The sequence below is a fragment of the Leucopleurus acutus genome, assembly GCF_964270905.1.
Source record: "Leucopleurus acutus genome assembly, chromosome: 19".
In the NCBI taxonomy this organism is placed as follows: Eukaryota; Metazoa; Chordata; class Mammalia; order Artiodactyla; family Delphinidae; genus Leucopleurus; species Leucopleurus acutus.
The window spans coordinates 49,677,681-49,697,102 of record NC_139161.1 but is presented as its reverse complement, the minus strand read 5'-3'; the positions used below and the strand labels follow the sequence as shown (position 1 = coordinate 49,697,102).

The window sequence follows — 19,422 nt, the reverse complement described above, 5'->3', positions numbered from 1 at the left end:
AGGTTCGAGCCCTGGTCCGGGAAGATCCCACATGCCGAAGAGCAACTAAGCCCGTGCGCCACAACTACTGAGCCTGCGCTCTAGAGCCCGCGAGCCAGAACTACTGAGCCTGCATGCCACAACTACTGAAGCCTGCGCGCCTAGAGCCCATACTCCGCAACAAGAGAAGCCACTGCAATGAGAAGCCCGCGCACAGCAACGAAGACCCAACACAGCCAAATAATTAATTTAAAAAAAAGAAGAAGAAGAAGCAACAGCACAGGCAAAGGCCTGGGCAGGTGACCCATGTCCCAGATGGGGGCGCAGACCCTTCTCCAGCCGGCGGGAAGCTCTGCTGAAAATAAAGACCAGCCCGGCCTAGAAGCTTCCTGGGCTCAGCACCCACAACCCCACAGTCTTTGTCTGGTTGAGGAGAGCTTTCTGGGCAGACTGGCTGCCCCACCCCTGGTCTCGGCAGGGCCGGCTTTCCCGGCACGAGGACATCCTGTGGTCGGGGTGTGGGGAAGCCCTCCGTCAGCTCACGTGTGCTGAGCCCACAGGTCTGGGACAATGGAGCCGCTGGCAGGGAGCCAGGGCAGGGGGCAGGGCCGCGGAGGGCCGAGTGGGAGGAGTCAGAGCCCCTGGCTCACCCGGAGAAGCTGGGGCTGAGCCTCACTCCCTCCTCTGCAAGATGGGTGATGCGCCCCTCCTCACAGGGCTGGCAGGAGGTCATCAAGGAGACAGGCATTGGGCAGCAGCCCTAAGGCGCCACCCACCTCTCATGGTGCTGGTTGGAGGCCTTCTCCCGTGGGCCTGCCGAGGAGGCCAGCACCCAAAGCTTGAAACGACTCCCGCTGAGGGTTCTGCGCCGCTGCAGGCAGCCCCCAGACCACCTGCAGTCCGAACCCACGGAGCTGCTGAGAAGGTGGCCCTGGAGCAGAAGCGGGTGAGGTCTGCGCTGGGGGAGCCCTGAGCCCCCAGACTGTGGCCTTAGAGCACATGCCCAGCCCCACCTCAGCCTGGGCTGAACCAGGTCTATTTTTACAAAGTCCGGATCTGGCCAACTGGTTATTTGGAGGAGACTCGCCATCCTCCACATCCTGTGGGCAGGGAGGGTGCTCCGGCAGGCGTGGGGTGGGTGGGGTCAGGCCCTGCCCGAGCACCCTCCCTGCCCACAGGATGGGGAGGATGGAGGCCCAGGCCGGCAGGCTGACGGGGAGGACCCAGAACAGCCGGCGCCATCGGTACCCGGAAGCCCACCAGACTCGGAGCCCCTACGGGAAGAATGGGAGCCACTCCTCCTTCAGACTCTGCTCAGAATATAAACCCTAGGTTGGCAACTGAGGCCTCAGGGAGGGAGATTCTCGGGCCTCCCTTCTAACAGGAGGGTCCTGTGGGGAGAGCCACGGGGGCTGCCCAGCTCTGCCTTCAGAACCTGAGTCTCTGTCGAAGCGGGAGGATATTGCAAGGCTGGCCAAAGTGAGGAGGGAGCAAGGCCAGAAGGAGACTTGGTCCCAAAGCAAAGGCACCGTCTGGTTTCAGTCTGAGCTGGCTCTTCCTCTGTCCACTCTCCCCCTGCCCCCACCCCCCAATCCTGACACTTCCTCCTGATGCCACGAACCCCAGCCCTGAGTTGGTCCCGAGGGGAAACAGCAGGGGCAGGCCCAGGCCGAACTCTCAGCCACCCCACGCCCCACCCCCTGACCCTGTCTCCTGGCCCAGCAGCTCCTGGTGCCCACAAATAAGCAGGCACCCCAGCTGTCAGCCCTGGCCCTTGATCTGGGCAAGCAGCGACACCTGGCTCTGACCCTATCAGGGAAGAGCCAGGTGCATGGGGCCGAGGCCAATTAGGTGACTTGCCTGGTAGCCCATCGGGTCACATCCTGGTCTAGCCCCCCTGGCTTCTTGGCTCAGTTGGCCAGAGAGGCAAGGACATTCTGGGGAGCCATTCCAGCTGTGCCCAGGGTAGGTGGGAGGGTGAGGGCCGCAGAGTAATGACTAGAGGGTCTTGGAGAGTGCTGGGAACTCTCACCATGGCCCAGAGGCACCCACCCCGAGAACACTGAGATGCCAGACACTCAGACACCTGGGATAAGCCTCACCAATCCAGCGGCCATCTGTGCCCCCATCCCAAGCCAAGAGGAAGTCCCAATGTCAGGCCTGCTACTCTCTCACCATGAGACCTTAAACAAGTCATTTCCCCTCTCTTGACCTCTGTCCTTCCATTTGGAAAGTGAAGCTGACCAAAGGGGGCTTGTAGGAGGAAGACTCAAACAAGATGATGCTGTGGATGATTCATCCCCCTCCGGCCAGGTCGCCAGGGATAAGAAGGACACAGCCTGGGACATAATTGAGGCAGCGCTAGGACCCTCGCAGCCCTCCCAACCCGCTCCCTGGGCGGCTACACTGGCCCTGACCTCCATCAGTGAGAGTTGAATGGAGGAGGCCAGAGCAGGAGGGGGATGAGGCTCGGGCTGGGTCCCCAGTGACTCAGGGGCCACGGAGCAGGGGGATGGGCAGCTAGGCTCCCTCCTGCCCTTCCCTCACCAGCTCGGCAGCCTGATCCCTCCCACACTCCCATCCGGCTTCAACTCTGTCTCTCCAGCTGTAAGTGCTGGTCACTGCATTGCACGGAGCCCAGGAGGCTAGAGGAACCTGTCCCAGGCCCCGGGTCAGGATGGCTTGCTCTGACCTAGCCAGGGAGGCCAAGCGAGGGGGGCTGGGGGGGGGTGCGGAGCCAGCAGAGGGGCTTGGGCTCACATCCCGGGTGGAGGTGATGTCTGCAGGGGCAGGGGCCTGGGCGCCCTTAGGAGGAACTGGACGGCACAGCCTTGCCCTATAGTCCCAGCTCGGTTAATTCTCATGTATTCGGGCTGAACCCTGGAGCTTTCATCTCCCCTCTCTGAGCCCCAGAGGCCCCATCTAGGAAATGAGGATGGGCACTGAGCCTAGCTGAATGGCTGTGGCTCAAGGAGGCCGTGGAGGCCTGGCACAGTGCGTGGTGGAATGCCACCCAGACAGGTCAGGCAGGTTCCTGGACAGAGCCAGCCTCTCTGCCCCTCCCTCCCAGGAGAGCCCGGGAGGGGACGGGGTTCCCAGAGTGGAATGCAGACCACGCACCTTCGCAGCCACATCTAACTGGGCCTCACGGCCAGATGGACTCCAGGACCAAGGGGAAACAGCAAGGTCAGGGCCGAGTCAGAACCAGCCCTGGGATGAAATACTGGCTCTGAGTCTCTGCCCAGGCCTGAGGGTCCTGCAGAGGGCACAGCCGGCAGGGCCGCAGCCAGTGGAGGGCCAAGAGCTCAGGTCCTACAGGGCTACACAGCAGGCAGGGCAGTCACAAGGTTGACATGGACCCTGGAGGGAGGGGCAGAGGCTGGAATAGCTGCTTAATCACCTGCCATGCTGCCCTGGCCCTGGGGGGCTCGGGCCCTGCCTCCCCACCAGTCCCAAGGCTGGACCCCGGGGGGTGAGGGGCCGAGAACCTCAAGCCCAGGTCTAGTCTGGGACCCAGGTTCTCAGGCTCCTGCCCTGGGCCTGCGAGAGGCTCTGGGGCTGACCAGCTGGAGTTTCCTGTTTGGGCATCTGAGAGGTGACTCCCAGGTTGCCTGCATTCCTGTATCTCACCCACAGGCCCTCAGGGCAGGTGTTATTTGCTTTGTTTCACAAGAATAGAAGCAGAGGCTGGGGGAAGTGGTGCCTTTTGTGAGAGGCAACGGTGGGATTTGGACACAAAACTCACGCCCTTTCCAGTGAGTCAGGACCAGGGAAGAGACAGGCAGGGAATCCCCACCAGGTATTAGAAAGCAGGAGGGGGGCCAGGGCGGGAGGGGGACCTCACCTGACTGCAGCAAGCCGGCGCCTCGGTCCTTGACCCCAAAGTGCTGCTGGATGTCCAGAAGGACACCTGGGAGGAGAAGACAGAGGGTGCTTACTGGCGACGCCTGACGCCTGGGTGCCCCCATTCGCACACCCCACCTAGGCGACCCTCAGCCCCAGCCCAGCCCCTTTTCCACCTTGCAGGGCCCAGCCTGGCCCCATCTACAGAACCCCACCCTGCCGAGTTTAGCCAGGCCACCAGAAACCTTGGAGGCCAAGCTTCTACCCTGAGGTGCTCACACTGGGGACAGGACCACATCCCCTCACTCGGCCAGTGTGGGGTCCAAGGCGCGGACAGGTGAGCCTCCTCCATGGTTACTCGGCCCAGTGGGGCAGCCAAGCCTCCTACCAGCCTGGGCCTCTGGCCCATCTGCAGCTCAGCCCCAGACTAAGTGCTGGGACCCCAGACGTGGACCCTGCCGTCAGGGGAGACCACACAGCCCACAGCCCACAGCCCGGAGAGTGGGTGGGCAGCCACTGAAAGCTGCAGAAGAAGCCCCCTGGCCGAGGAGAGGGCGGAGAGGGCTCACCGGCAATACACACACCCGCTCACCTGCACGTGTGCACAAACATGTGCTCCCCCAGCTGTCCTCGGGACAATAACCAGGACTCCCAATTTTCTGATGCAGGAGCCCAGAGGCAGAGGGAAGCAGACGGGGCTCCAGGCCTGCTTTCCTGGCGGAAGGGGAGCCCTTGAGGCCATGTCTGCCCTTCTCCCAACTCCCAGCCACCTCTGCGCTCCTTAGGGCTTTTTACATCAAAGGGGGGCGGCAACCAGAACAACTAGAAACGATTAACAGCTGTGGACAGACCCAGCCGTGGTTGTATAGAGGCCAGCAACTGCCCAGCCCCCTCTGACCTCGTGCAGCCCTCAACCAGGGCTCCCAGGTAAGCCCAACCCCCAACCCCACAGCTCCCAGGGCCCCTGCCTCAGCTTATCTGAGGACAGCAGGAGGCTGGGCCACAGGCCAGAGTCCCCCTGACCACTGCACGTCTGCACTGAGAAGAAAGAGGGGAGAAAGGAGACAGGGCCTGTCTCAGGAGCTCCCCATGTAGGGGACAGAGGAAGGGACCAGGACCCTGCCTTTGGGGTACTCCCAGAACTATTCGATGCGATGGTGATGATGATGTCAGCATTTAAAATGATGATGGTTCGTATTATTGAGCGCTAAGTGCTTCATTAGTTTAACCCTCACACAACCCTATGAGGCTGGTACTATCATCTCACTGGATAGATGAGGAAACTGAGGCATAGAAGGGTAAGCCACATGTTCAAAGTCACACCACAGGGAAACAGGTCAAAGTGGAATCTCCAAACACAGTACGAGGGTCCCGTCCAGTGGCTGGGGCTGGGGAAGAATCCACTGTCCCCCCACCCAAGACCCAGGCATGGGATGCTGAGGGATTTCCTGTTCTAGCAGCCTGACAGCCAAGAGCAGCTGGTCTCCTCGTTAATACCCAGAGTGGATTCACCATAATTACCCATAATGAAGAGGCTGTGTGAGACCCAACTAATGACTTAATAACCAGGGAGGGCTGGGACTTTACCTTGAAGGCGGAAACCAGGGGCCGGTCCTGGGCCTGCGGATGGCAGGTCCACCAAGTGGGATCTCCGAGGTGCCCCGACCCGGCCTCAGAGGCCCTGAGTTCGATCAGGCTCTGTGGGTGGCATGGCTGGGCCCGACCTTGGGGAGCCACCCACGCTCACCTCCCGGCCTCACAGCCCACTCCCAGTCCTGAGCCGGGGCCTCTGTAGCCTCCTGAGACAATCACATCCCTCTCCTGCAGAATCACCGTCACCTGTGGCTCCCCTGCCTTCAGCAGGCTGTGGGGCTGCAGGTTCACCCCTGCCAACCCCACCCTCCAGACTCACTTCTCAGGACACCACCCCGCACCCCATACCCTAGCCACCCCAAACTACTCATGGGCCCCTGACTACACACGCTCCCTCTTCTCACCCTGGTGCAATTTTGTTGGCTGAGCTAATTCTCGCCATATCTTCAAGACTAGTTCAGATGCCTCCTCTTCTGGGAAGTCTTCCCTAATTTCTCCCCCTCCCACCACCCTCCATAAGCTAGTTGCCCCCACTCTCCCCTGTCCATCCTTGTTTTAACACTTGTCACACCAGGATTAGTTTGATCTACAGAGATGACACAGAGGGACACGGATATGAGCTCCTTGGATCCACTGTGGCCGGGAGCAAAGAGCCACTAGCTGCTGGTTCCTGCTAAGTTCCAGGTACTATGTGAGGCTCCCTGCTACCCAGGCTTAGCTATGACTATCATCCCCATTTTACATATGAGGAAACTGAGGCTCCAAGAAATGAAATAACTTGTCATGCAGCACATGAGATGTCAGGGGTGAGATTTGAAACCGGGTCTATTATCAAAAACCAAAGCTTGTTTTTCTGCCACACAGCCTCTACCCCCCAGCCCGGGGTCCGGCACGCAGTGACTGTTTGTGCCGTGGATGCATAGGTGATGGGCGGGGGCCTGCCTCACCCCCCACTAGATCATGAGCCCCCTGAGAGCTGGGACCATGGCAAGTCATCTCCGGAACCCAGGACAGAGACCATCACAATTTAGGCATTGGGTAGACGGAAGGATGGATAGAGTCAGGAGATGGTAGGAGGGTAAAACTCCCCCTGGGCCCTGCACTCTGGGTCCCCACCCACGGCCCAGAGGAGGGCGCGGATCTGCAGCAACCGCAGGCCCACTTTCTGGGAGGGAGACCATGTCAAAGCGGTCATCATAAAGGCGGTGTGTGTCCACAGCAAATCAAAACACTCTTGCTTCCTCCCCAAGGCACATCCTAGCCATCTGACTGGACACGCTCCCCCACCCATGACTTTAAGGTCCAGCATTTGCCTCTGCCTCCAGGAAGCCTTCCTTTTTTTTTTTTTTAAGATTTTTTTTTTGATGTGGACCATTTTCAAAGTCTTCATTGAACTTGCTACAACACTGCCTGTGTTCCATACTTTGGGTCCTTGGCCCTGCAGCATGTGGGATCCCAGCTCCCTGACCAGGCATCCAACCCAAACCCCCTGCATTGGAAGGCTAAGTTCCAACCACTGGACCGCCAGGGAAGTCCCAGGAAGACTTCCTTGACTTCCTCTACTGAACAGAGTTCCTCGTAAGGGGGAGGAATATTTCACCATACCCAGATGGGCATCCAGGGTCCCTGGGAACTCCTGAGCAGTCTAGACCCCAAGGCGCCGGCAGCTTTGGATGTCCCCACCCCTGTACCCCCCGGCAACCCAGTCTTGGGTCCAAGGCCTGAGCTCCAGGCAGAAGGCCAGAGAAACCCTTCCAGGGAACAGGGCCTCGTACAGGCCGTAAGACCCTAGGTCACGCCCTGCCTGAGCCTTTCTCGGTTGTTTTCCCTCTTCAAGGCCTGCCAAGGGCCATGGCTGCAGGAGAGTGAGATCCCACTGGCCACTGGCACGGGGAGCGTGTGTCACAGCAGCCCGGACCGTTGTCTCAGATTTTCCTCTGGGCTCCGGGCAAGCTTGGACCCACACCCGCCTCCCTTCCTCACCACAGCCTTATTTTTAGCCTCTTTCCTGGAGGCTGAGGTTTAGCGGGTCAAAGGACGGGCCTCACGCCCAGGAGCAGAGCCTCCTCCAGCTCAGACCACGCCCATTCCATCAGCCCCAACAGCCCAGGGCGGGCAAGGCGCGGCTCCCACCACACCCGCAGCGCCCCCCTGTCCCACAGCCACAGCTCCCGATCCAGGCCTCTCCAGGCAGTCACCCCAAATCCACAGCCACATCGTCCTCTGCCCACAGGGTCCTCCTCCCTGAGCCAAGAAAACATTCTGGAAAAGCAGGAGCACCTGAATTTCTTACCCATTGACCCTAATTACACCCCTCTCAAGCCTCCAAGGGGCTCTCCTCTTGTCCAAGGCCAACTGCCCCTCCTGCCTCCCGGGAAGCTGGCCCGGGTCAGCCGCTGCTTGAGCTGTGCTGTCAGTATCTCCCTCACTCCTGTCTCCTGCACATCAGCGCACAAACGTGCTCGCCCCTCTCTCACCCTGGTGGTAAAAACGGTCCGGCCTCATCTCCCCTGCCAGCTGCTCTTTCTCTCTCCCCCTTTCACAGCTGAAGGTCTTTTTTTTTTTTTTTTTAGTTCCCTGACCAGGGATTGAACCCAGGCCATGTCAGTGAAAGCACTGAGTCCTAACCACTGGACCGCCTGGGAATTCCCACAGCTGAAGTTCTTAAAAGAGTTCTCACCCCTTCCCAACTCGATGTCCTCATCTCCATCCCCCCCTGAAGCCAACTGCCTTCTGGTGGCTCAACCCCACAGGCTCTATCATCTCTCAGCATCCCAGCCACCTGGACCCCGATTCCATGGCTCCATCACCTACCTGGTCCACTCCCCAGACCAGACACCTGGGAGTGGACCATGACATCCCCCTTGTCTCCCATGAATGAGCCTCAATGATTCTCTCTCTCCTTCTCCAACTGCCTCCTCCCTGGACTCCCTGCCTCCAGCCTCTACTAGCCCATCCAGCATTCCTCCTGCAACCTGATCACACAAGCACTTATCAACTTCCTATTAAGTCCTGGGCTGGGGTTTCAGAGACCACAAGACAATCTCTGGACTCAAGGAGCTAAGGCCATGGCACAGTGGTTATCAACTCTGGCTAGGGCCCAGAGTCACCCATGAGGTCTTCAAAATCCATTGGCCCAGGTCCCTGGTTCAGTAATACTACTGCTAACAACAACAATAATATGGGTGTTAACGTGTACTGAGTGCTTACTACATGCCAGACACTGTTCTGAGAGTGTAACCAAATTAGGTCATTGAGGGTGGCTGCCCAGGAGAGCTTAGTGGCTCCCTATTGCCACCCAAATTAAGCCCAGACTTCTAGCATTTGAGGCCTCCGTGCTCCAGGTCTGCACAATCACCCTGTCTAGAAGCCAGAGCCAGGAATCCATTAACTCGCTGCCCAGGTGATTGGAAACCACTGGCCTGGCTGGTCTGAAGCCCCTGTGACTCACATCTCATGGCCCAGAGGCCTCCAAGCCTTGCCTACAGTCATGCCCTCTTCCTGGACTGTTCATCTCCACCTGCTAAGATCCACCTCATCCAGGGCCCAGATCTGAGGTCATGTCTATCAGGGTGCCCCCCCAACTCCCTCCTTTGGGGCTCTTGTTGAGGAGGTACCTGTAACTTTGAAGGCACCCCCAGAGCTGGATGGAACCTGGCCCGACTCACCCATCTGGTTGGTCACAGATACAGTGATCCCCCATCAATGCTGGTCCTTCAATAGCCCCTAGAGGAGCCAGGTCCAGAACCCAACCCGCTGACATCACAGAGTCCTCAAAAAGGCCAAGGTGTAAGAAGAAACCCACACTGACCTCAGGACCCCCCAGTTCAGAGCAGCCTCAGAGGCAAGGTTGGGACATGATCCTGAGGTCTCTTTCTGCCCTGACATCCAGAGCAGGGCACCTGGTGCCCACGTTCACTCCCCAAACACAGTCATCATCACCCCATGTTTACCCTACCTCTCTCAGAGCAGCAGGCAGCACAGCTGAATTTCCAAGAGCATGGGCTCCAGAGCCAGACCATCGGGGTTCAAATCCTGGCTTCTCCACCTTCCCTGCTTTGTGACCTTAGGCAAGTTACTTAAACTCTCTGTGCCAGTTTCCTCTTCTGTAACAAGGATTAATTTTAAGATCTGCTTTACATGGTTGTTGTGAGGTTTACATGAGTTGGTCCATGTAAAATGCTTAGAATGGTGCCTGGCACATAGTAGGTAGTCAATAAATGTTACAAACGTTATCATAGATCACCAAGTTCATCATGGGGCCAGAGCCCCGGCTGTGACCAGTTCCCAGACGGGAATTCCCACTTCAGCATTCTTTTCTCCAAAATGGGGGCAGATGGCTGGAAAGACAGAGCCTAGGGATCTGAAGGGATAGGTGATGCCTGCCATTGGCTGGTCCTTCTTGGAGCGACCCTGGGTCCCCTGTGGAGGCCTCAGGGCTGGCTCACTCTGGAAGTCTCACCCCTGCTCCAATGCAGGGCCGCAACTCCCATCCCGGTAATTATAGGGGCCTGAGGGCCTGGCTCTGCTGACCTGGCTCTGAATGGCTAAGGCTGGGAAACCACGGCCTGGCCCCGCCGGCACCCACCCGCTCCTTCCCGAGCCTAATGGGGATGGGCCAAGGCGGTTCCTCAGCCGGAGACCAGGCTGTGAAGTACACTCACCTCTACCTGCCCCAGAGCTTCCACAGGGCAAGACCCTCCCCCCATCCCCCAGGGACAAACTGAGTGGCCTACAGGAGCGTCTGGCCCCTATCCTAAGCCTCAGGTTGCCCATCTGAGAGTGGCCTAGGATCCCTATACACCCCCGCTGGGTCCGTTCTAAATCTTAATCGTGTTTGTTCTACACCGTGCTCACCCGCCCACCCCCACGCCTGCCTACAGATCTGGGTCATCTCTGCAGGGGCCGTGAGGATGGGACCCCTGGCCCACAGCCTCAGAGAGGCCTCACCCCTTCCCTAGAAGACTTAAACTCCAGACTTGTCCCCATAAAGAGCACCCCACAGCACCCTTCCCTCCCCAGAGCCCTGCCCACAGGCCCCGCCAGCCCGAGGCAAGCAGAACCACCCCCAGAGCTCAGAGAGCCCTCCCTCCCCCTCCCCCACCCCATTCCCACCAAGCCTCTCTGCCAGAGTGGGCGGGGACAGGCGGCCGGGCCTCTGGCCTGTGGTTCTGGTCTATCATTTGGGGCCAGCTTTCCTGGAACCAGACTCGGCCTTAGCAATTTGGGGGCTTTGCAGGGCCACTCCTTTCCCATCTCAGCCTCCCCGGCCCTGTTCTGGCTCAAGGACTCCCAAGACCAACAGGGGCCGGGGACAAGGTGGCCACACCCTTATCATGACCCGTGGAGGGTGTGGCCTGTGTGGCCACAGACCTGGGAAAGGTCCAGGGTATGGGGGGAGAGAGGGTGGGGAGAGATAAGAGACCTCAGATCGGCACGGCTCGAGCCCACGAGCCCTCAGCCGCCTCCCTGTGTGCTGCTCCAGCGGCCCAGGCCACCAGCGACCCCCACTCCCGCTTCTCAGCTGGAAAACAGATTCAGAAGGCAAAGGAAACAGAGCCCGGCAGGAGCTAGGCCGAGTGGACCCCTAAGCGCCCCGACCTGGCCTGTGCTCCCCACCTCACCAGAAAAGCACCAGAAAAGAGGTTGCAGCCAGCCCCCTCTCAACATCCACACCAACCGCCCTCACCTGGGTGCTAGAAACAGTGTGTGGCCAAGTAACACCCTCCCTCCCCAGGCACAGCCCTTTACAGTTTACAAAGCATACTGGTGCTCCTTGCTGCCTGGGACCCCGTTTGCAAGTCCATGCTGGGCAGTGAAGGGACCAGGAAGACCCCACGGAGCTACCAGGCTGTGAGGGTAGACCCCAGCAAGGTCTCTATGGAGGCAGAGAACTGAGGGCAAGGCAGGAGGCTGGGACCCCACCCCTAGCCTCCAAGCTCTGGTGCGTGCATCAGTCCTGCTTCTTTCTTGCTCTAATATAAATGCTTCCGCCCTCCGCCGTATCTTACCTACGGCTCCTTTCATCAACCACTCCCAACTACCAAGAGAGGGCCAGGCCCAGAGCAGACCAGCGTTCTGTTCTGCTTCACCCCACCTCGCAGTGTGACCCGGGACCAGCCCTTGGCCTCCAGTGCCCTACCTGCAGAAGAGACCAGACGAAGCCACCACAGTGCCCTCCTGCATGTACAGGAGCCATTCTGCCCAGCATGGGGCCAGGAAGCCCCTTTGTCAGGGCTGCGGACTGGGCAGACAGGGACCACACTGATCTCTGCCCCCCCTTCCTTCTCAGAGACATGAGGCCTCCAGCTCATTGCGTCCTACTCAGGACAAAAGGGCAGCACCGGCCTTTTGTCCCCTACAGGGGCCTGGTCCTTGTCCAGGGTCGTTCAAACCTACCAATGCCCCTTCAGCCCAGAAGGATGGGCTTTGGGGACAGGCAGGGCTGGGTCAACTCAATTCTGCCACTCAGTCGGCCAACAAGAGCCAAGCCTGTGCCAGCCCCCCACACATACTGGGGACACAGAGATGACCAGGCTCAGCCCACGTGAGGCTGAGGGGAGACAGCCACCCTATATGGGGGTAGGTGCCATGATGGAGGTGGACAGAGTGAGGGGGATGTGGGGAAGACTTCCTGGAAGGAGGTCAGAGACACCACTGAGACCCGGCAGCAAAAACTAAGGTTGGCCGCTGCAGCATCTAGGGAACAGTCCTGGATCGTCCTGGAAAAGGGAGGTACAGGCAGAGCTGAGCTCCAGAAGACAAGAGTCCCTGAGACCAAGTCATGTGCCCCATACTACCCTTGGGAGCAAGACCTTGACCACAGAAAAAGAGGAACAAAATCATCTATTGTGGATTCACAGCTCAGAGAGGGTCAGGATCTGCCTCAGGTCACACAGCAATTCTGATAAAGCCAGGAGTAGGACGCTCAGCCCAGGAGACTGTCAGGGCCCAACCAGGAGCCCAGCCCCAGGGGCCTGGGGATCGAGACAGTGTCCTCTTTGCCTCCTTTGCTCTCATCCCCCTTCTACCCTCAGGATTTCAGGCCCCCACACCCAGGCAGAAACAAAGCCACTTCCTGTCTGGGGAAGGGACGCGGAACTCCACCTCTCTGAGCAGCCTCACTCTCAGACCAGGCTGTACCCTGCAGCCTGCAGCCTTCCAGCCCCATTCACAAAGGGAAAACTAAGGCACAGGCTGGGCCAGTCACTGGCCCTGAGTCCCAAATCAAGGCAGTGAGTTTCAAAGCACTTCTCTGACAGGTCAACGGCGCAGCAGAAATGCTGTTAGAACCAGCCAGAAAGTGGCCAAGGAGGAAAAGGAGCAAGGAAATGGGCTGCTGGTGGTTAGTCACTGGGGCACAGGCATTCCAGGCCAGCCCAGCGGTGCACCTGGACGCTGACCCACCAGACAGGCATTCTGGAATGTGGCCCTGGGACACCCCGCCCTACAGACCTTGCGTAGTGCTGACTTGGTGGTGGCGAGGGCAGGGCCACTCATGGGGACAAAGCCACCTGACAGGGCAGGGCGGGAGTGGTGTTGATATCCTTATCCACAAAGATAGACACGGAGCCTGGGGACTGACCTGGCTTCTACACACTCAGGTGACTCTGTAGAAGGCCCTGAGCCTCTGTTTCCCCAACTGTCAGCTCTGGACAGCCCCAGCCAAGCAGACAGAAAAAGAGCTAAAAGCCGGTCCTGGCAGCCCCTCCTGCGCAGAGCCCAGGTGTTTGGGGAAGCCCCTCGGTCCCTGCCAGGCCTGTGTTCCAGGCTGGTTCCCTGTACTCCCCTCTCCTTCTGGGTTTGTGTTAGTGAGTGGTTGCCATGGATACCGGTCTCAGCTTCTTTGGCAGAAAAGGACTCCCCCAGGGCAGGGCTCTGCCTCTCCTCACCAGCCCCTGCTCCGCCCCATTTCAAGTGCCTGGTCTGCCAGGGGGCTGGATCAAAGGGAAAGAAACTAGGTCTCACGAAGAGAACAGGTGTCCCGGAGAAGTTGGGGGAGGATCTCAGCTTTCAAATAGTTATTCACCAAACGTGAGCTCCCTCTTGCTGGGCCTGGTTCCAGGAGCAGAATGCTGGCACCTACACCCTCAGCTCTGCTTCCACTTTACAGAGGCAAGAATGGGAGCCCAGGAGCACAGGCAGCTCCGGCACCAGGATGTAGAGCTGGTAAGAGGAGACTCAGGACCCTCGCCTGAGAGGCTCCTTCCTTCTCCTGACCTGGCAGCCAGGAGTGGGCTCCGAATGGAGAGCGGGTGGCTGCCAGGCTCACAGGGGCTTGGGGGAGGGTGCAGGAGCCACGTGCCCTAGGGGAGCTCAAACTGCTGCTGTTAAACTGAGCTGAAACCCATCTGCCCAGAGGGCTTCTGCCCTGGCCAGCAGTCTCCGAGTTTCCAGGTCAGAAGCAGGGGATATGCTCTGTCCTCCCCCTGAGAGAAGACCACACTGGAGCGTTCTGGTCCTGCTCCGTCCCGCCATGTGACCTTGGATAAGTTCCAGCATTCTCCCGGTGTCAGTGTCCTCATCCCCGCAAGGAGGATGGGGCAAGGGTTTGGAGGCAGTTTCCCGGCTACCTCACTTTCATCCAACTGAAACAATGCTCAGTAAGAAAAGCAAGAGCGGGAACCTGGCCCTTCTCACCTGCTTCTGAGGCCTGCTGCCCTCAGGGGGGCTCTGAGGGGGAGGGGGAGGGGAGGAGGGGGAGGAGGAGGGGGGGAGGAGGGGGATAGGGAGGGGGAGGAGGGGGAGGGGGAGGGGGAGGGGAGGGGGAGGGGGAGGGGAGGAGGAGGGGGGAGGGGAGGAGAAGGAGGGGGAGGGGAGGAGGAGGAGGGGGAGGGGGAGGAGGAGGGGAGGAGAGGGAGGAGGGGGGAGGAGAGGGAGGAGGAGGGGGAGGAGAGGGAGGAGGAGGGGGAGGAGAGGGAGGAGGAGGGGGAGGAGGAGGAGAACGAGGAGGAGGAGGAAGAAGGGGAGGAGGGGGAGGGGGAGGAGGGGAGAGGGGGGAGAGGGGGGAGGAGGGGAGAGGGGAGGGGGAGGGGAGGGGAGGAGGGGAGGGGGAGGGGAGGAGGAGGAGGGGAGGGGGAGGGGAGGAGGAGGAGGGGAGGAGGAGGGGAAGGAGAAGGGGAGGAGGAGGAGGAGGGGGAGGGGAGGAGGAGGAAGGGGAGGAGGAGGGGGAGGAGGAGGAGGGGGAGGAGGAGGAGGGGGGAGGAGGAGGGGAGGAGGGGGAGGGGAGGAGGGGGAGGGGAGGAGGGGGAGAAAGGAGGAGGGGAGGAGGGAGAGGGGGAGGAGGGGAAGGAGGAGGGGGGAAGAGGGGAAGGAGGAGGGGAGGAGGGGGAGGAGGAGGAGGAGGGGGAGGAGAACTAGGAGGAGGAGGAGGAGGAGAACGAGGAGGAGGAGGAAGAAGGGGAGGAGGGGGAGGGGAGGAGGGGAGGGGGAGGGGGAGGGGAGGAGGAGGAGGGGGAGGGGGAGGGGAGGGGGAGGAGAATGAAGAGGAGGAGGAGGAGGGGAGGGGGAGGAGGAGGAGGGGAAGGAGGAGGGGAGGAGGAGGGGGAGGGGAGGAGGGGGAGGAGGAGGAGGAGGGGGAGGAGGAGGGGAGGAGGAGGGGGAGGAGGAGGGGAGGAGGGGGAGGAGAACAAGGAGGCGGAGACGCCATAATTAGCCAGATCACCGGGGGTGGCACTAGGAATGCTAGGGCAGAGGCAGAACCTCCTGGAGTTCCCAGGATGGAGATCAGCCCTGGTGAAGAAGGGAGGGGTTTGCCAACGCTTCCTGAAAGGAACTGTCAGAAACCGAGAAACAGGAGGGCACAGTGGCCAGGGCACAGCTTGGGCAGAGCCAAGGAAGAGCAGGGAGCTGACATTTATGAAGCTCTCCTAGGAGTCTGGCTTAAGAGGCATTCTCATTTATGCCACACACCCCGGGAGGTGGAGGGGAGGAAATGATCACCCAGAAGGCTCAGGAGACATCCCCAAGGTCACATGGCTGGGAAGTTGAAGAGCCTGGATGTGAACTCTGGAATCAAAGACTCAAGACCTTCACTGTCCACTGCGGTGGCCCCGAGCCACTGTGGCTTTTGGACACCTGAATAGCAACTAGTCCAAACTGACGTGTGCTGTAAATGTAAAACACACTGAGTTTTGAAACTCAGTATGAAAAGTAGGCGAACTATCCCATGAGTAGCTTTTATATTGATTACATGTTGAATTATGTTGGATATATTGAGTGGAATAAAATACATTATTAATTCACTTCACCTATTCTTTTTACTTTTTTAATGTGGCTACTAGAAAATTTTAAATTATATCCGTGGCTTGCATTTATATCCCTTTTGGACAGAGCTGGTCTATACCATGAAAACAGAAATGCACAGGACAGATTTAAAGGAAGAGTGGGAACTCACCCATTTTTTGATGGGGGAGGCAGGGCCAGATGGTGAGGTTCTCAGGGATCAGGTGGGCGCAAATATCAAAGATGACTGAGCAGTGGAGTGTCTGCCTCCCCTCCTCTGTCCCAGCTGGACAGCCAGCAACAGGTGGACTGGGGCCAGGGATGACCATTCCCCTGTGGTCCCCCCAGTCTACCAAGATACATCAAGCCATAGTAGTTGCCATAGAGACAGTAAATCTTCCTGAAAACTGAACTTGGCAGCAAGGTGGGGGTGGTAGGAGAATCTACCATAAAGAGAGAGGGAGGGAGCCAGGCTTATCCGGAGAGGAAATCTGTGTATGCTGTGTGTTGGGGGCAGGGTGGTGCATGAGCTCCCACCCTGGAGGGACAGGGAGGGATGCACAGCTCAGGCGGTGTTTGCACAGAGCTTTCCGGGCCTTCCTCCCTACTGCCCCACCCCCCCTTACCAATTCACCAGAAATTTCCTATCTCGTTCTCGCATTCTGACTCTGGGACGCAAGTGGGGGTGGGGGCAGATAAGCAGCAGCCCTCCCCGATCCCACCATCGCACCTCAGCCCCTAGCAGAGTCGGCTTCCCTAAGAATATCAGAGGGGGTGGTCAGGGGCAGGAAAAAACAAATTGGAGTGTGTTACAGCACTAGAAGCAGGCCATTCATTGCCCAGCTGAGAGGGCGGGAAACAGGCAGATCGAACACCAGCTTTGTCGCGCACTCTCCGGGCCATCTTGGACAAGGGCCTCGGTTTGCCCATCTACGGACAGAAGTCGATGTTGCACTAACTACAGGCCCCCCCGTGTTCTCGGACTTCTCCCCACTTTAGGGTGGCACCTAAGCTCCCAGGTCCCAGGCAGCAGGGCACATGTGTGTGCCATGGGGCTGGTGCACAGGGGCTGGTGCACTTGGGCGGTGCTGGGTACTCCTGCTCACCAGGCCGAAGTAAGAGCCCCTTGAGCTCGACCCGGAAACTGGTGCCACTCGTACCCACTTCCAACACCCCGCAGGGAGGGTCAGAGAGATAAAGGGTTTTGAAAGTGGGAGTGGGGAAAGGCGGAAGCCTCTGCTCTCCCATCAGAGTTCCTCCTTCTCCTTGACACAAAAGCCCATTCAAGAGAGGGGGAGACTTGAGTCCTAGGGAAGGGGACCCAGGTGGCATATGTTTTATGGTTTAAGCCAGAGCTTGCCTCTCTCCATGGGTACAAAGTTAGTTCTCTTTCGAGTCTGTCCAAAATTCCTCCATCTTTTTTTTTTTTTCTAGTTCCAGATTTTACTAAGCTATGGTTAGGCCAGCACGCCAGGATGTCAGGTATCCAGTCACTGCTCTCCCATGGCAGAGAGCCCCCACGTGCTAGCCTGGCCAAAGTCTCTTTCTCTCAAGGCTGCACCCTTCCCACCGAGGGGCAGCTCAATTTAGGGAAAACCCCTGTTCACAGGCACCACCACCCCCCGCCCCCCACCCCAGAACTATGGGAGGGGAGCGAGGAGACTGGAATCCCAGAAGGGCCTGAGGACCAACCACCTTACAAACGGGGAAACAGACCTAAACATAGGCTAAGACCGGCCCAAGGTCACACACCAAGCACAAGGGGGAAAATCCGGGGCTAGAACTCAGTTGTTCTATCTACCTCTAGCCCCTCCCCAAGGCTGATTCCCGGAGATGCTCACAGAGGATGAGGCAGCCCCAGTGGCCCGCGCCCTACCCCAGGCCCCAAGCGACACAGAACAGGGGGAGGCGTCTTCGGGCCTCTAGCCAGGGCCAGCTGCAAACCGCATCCTGGGTCCCCAGGCGCCACGGACCCGCCCCGCCCCTCCCTCCGCTCCCCGCAGCCCCAAGCCTTTGTCAGCCACGCGCTCACACGCTCACACACACATCCGCGCCGCCCGCGAGCACACACTTGGTTCCCCCTGGCACACACCCGCAAGGGGCGCGCGCACTCGCCGCACGCACGCAGGGGAGTGGAGACGGCGGAGGAAGGAAGGAACTGACCGGCTACGGACCGACAGACAGCCTGGGCTGGGGGAAGGGGAGGAGAGGCCCGGGAACCTGAGGCTGGGGCGGATGGGGGCGCGGAGGTCAGAACGCAGAGAGACGCAAAGGAGACTCTCTCGCAGAAGAGGACAACGGATAGGACGTCAAGGGCTGGCGAGGATGCGCGGGCTACTCCAGGGGTGGGGACTCCCCCAACCCCAGGCCCGGGGGTACGGGGGCCGGTCCCTGGATTGGACCAGTAGATCTCAGGGCATCACTTGCCCAGTCGTGCCTGAACGGAGGGCCCTTAGGGACCCCACGAAAGGCTTGGATATAGGGGGCCTGGGACCGAAGGCTCCCCGAGGTACTTCGAGGCAGAGGATCCTGGTTCTTGGGCTGGGTGGGGCACTCGCTCACCTGCTACGGTGTACCTGTCCAGGTAGTTGAGCACGTTGCCCAAGCTGAGGATGGCAGCGGCTGCCCCCCGCCCGCGGCCCAAGCTGGCTGGTTTGGGCTGCTGAGCGCCGAGGCCCTTGGCAGCGGCTGCGCAGCTGGGGGTGCTGGGGGTGCTGGGGGGTGCGGAAGGGGCCCGTCTCACGCTGCCCGACAGCGTCTGCACCTCATCGTCGGCGGTCGCCACTCCAGCGGCGCCCGCTGCCCGCGCCCCGCAGCAACCGCCACCGCCGGCCCCTCGCTGCGCCCCCCGGCGCCGGCGCCGCCGCTCCGCGTCCGCCTCCTCCTCCTCCGCGCCGCCCGCCGCCGCCGAGGCGCATTCCAGGCACATCATGCCGGCCGGGATCGGGGCGGCGGGGGGCGCGGGGGGCGCGGGGCCCAGCTTGGGCCCACTCAGTGCGTGTGTGCGCCGAGGAGCCGCCGCTGCACCATCCCGGCCGGGCCCCGTCGGCTCCTGCGCTCCGACCCCGGCTGCGGCGCTGCCACCGTTTCAGCCCGGTGCGCCGCGGTCGCCGCCGCCGCTGCTCTGACAGCTGCGGCCCGGCCCCGCCCACCAGGCCCGCGCCCAATCAGCCCCGGGCTCGGGCCACAGCCCCGCCCCGCACGTGCTGCCCCCGGGGGGCGGAGGAGGAGGGCCGGGCCGCAGAGCCCCTCCCGCCCGACGGGGGCGCAGTCACTCTGGAGACGCGCGGCAGCCGAGGCTGACGAGGACCCGGAGGGGGTTTGTGGGGAGCTGCGGAGCTAAGAGTAGCGTCCGGGAAGCAGGACTTCCCAGCACCCACTCAGTGCCCTCCCCGCCCCCTACCGCGGCGGAGACTCTGGGAGAGAGCTGAAGGCTAGAGCTCAGGGCATACGGACATCCTGGAGAGAGGGTCTCAGACGGTTAAGTCAGGGGCGCGGGTAGGAGGGCCCACAGCCTTTCCAGCAGCTACTCACCCGCCATGATTTAATCAGTTCAGGGAGGGCTGCGTAAGAACCAAGAAGCGTGACGGGTGGGGGGTTGGCCCGGGACCCAGGCCTCCACCAGTCACAGAAGGCTATGTCACCCACCTCTCCAGGGAAGCTCAGATCCAGCCCCCTGCCTCCTGCTGGGCCCATTCCTGTGTGCACACCGAGACCCTACCCCTGCCCCTCAGAAAGGCAGCCCCTGGCAGAGAGAGCCAGGGCTCCAACCGGCCCCCTCCT

At 60.3% G+C, this 19,422-nt stretch overlaps 1 protein-coding gene across 1 annotated transcript in view; it reads right to left on the bottom strand.

Moving 5' to 3' along the window:
• The window catches only part of SPNS2 (SPNS lysolipid transporter 2, sphingosine-1-phosphate), a 34,865-nt gene extending 16,191 nt beyond the window's left edge, over positions 1-18,674 (bottom strand). The window contains exons 1-2 of the mRNA XM_082861316.1: positions 18,202-18,674; positions 3,824-3,889 (exon numbers count right to left, since the gene is read on the bottom strand). Of these exons, the coding sequence (XP_082717442.1) occupies positions 3,824-3,889; positions 18,202-18,571 (436 nt within the window). The 5' untranslated portion in view covers positions 18,572-18,674. The remainder of the gene's footprint in view (positions 1-3,823; positions 3,890-18,201) is intronic.
• Between the last annotated feature and the right edge of the window lie 748 nt (positions 18,675-19,422).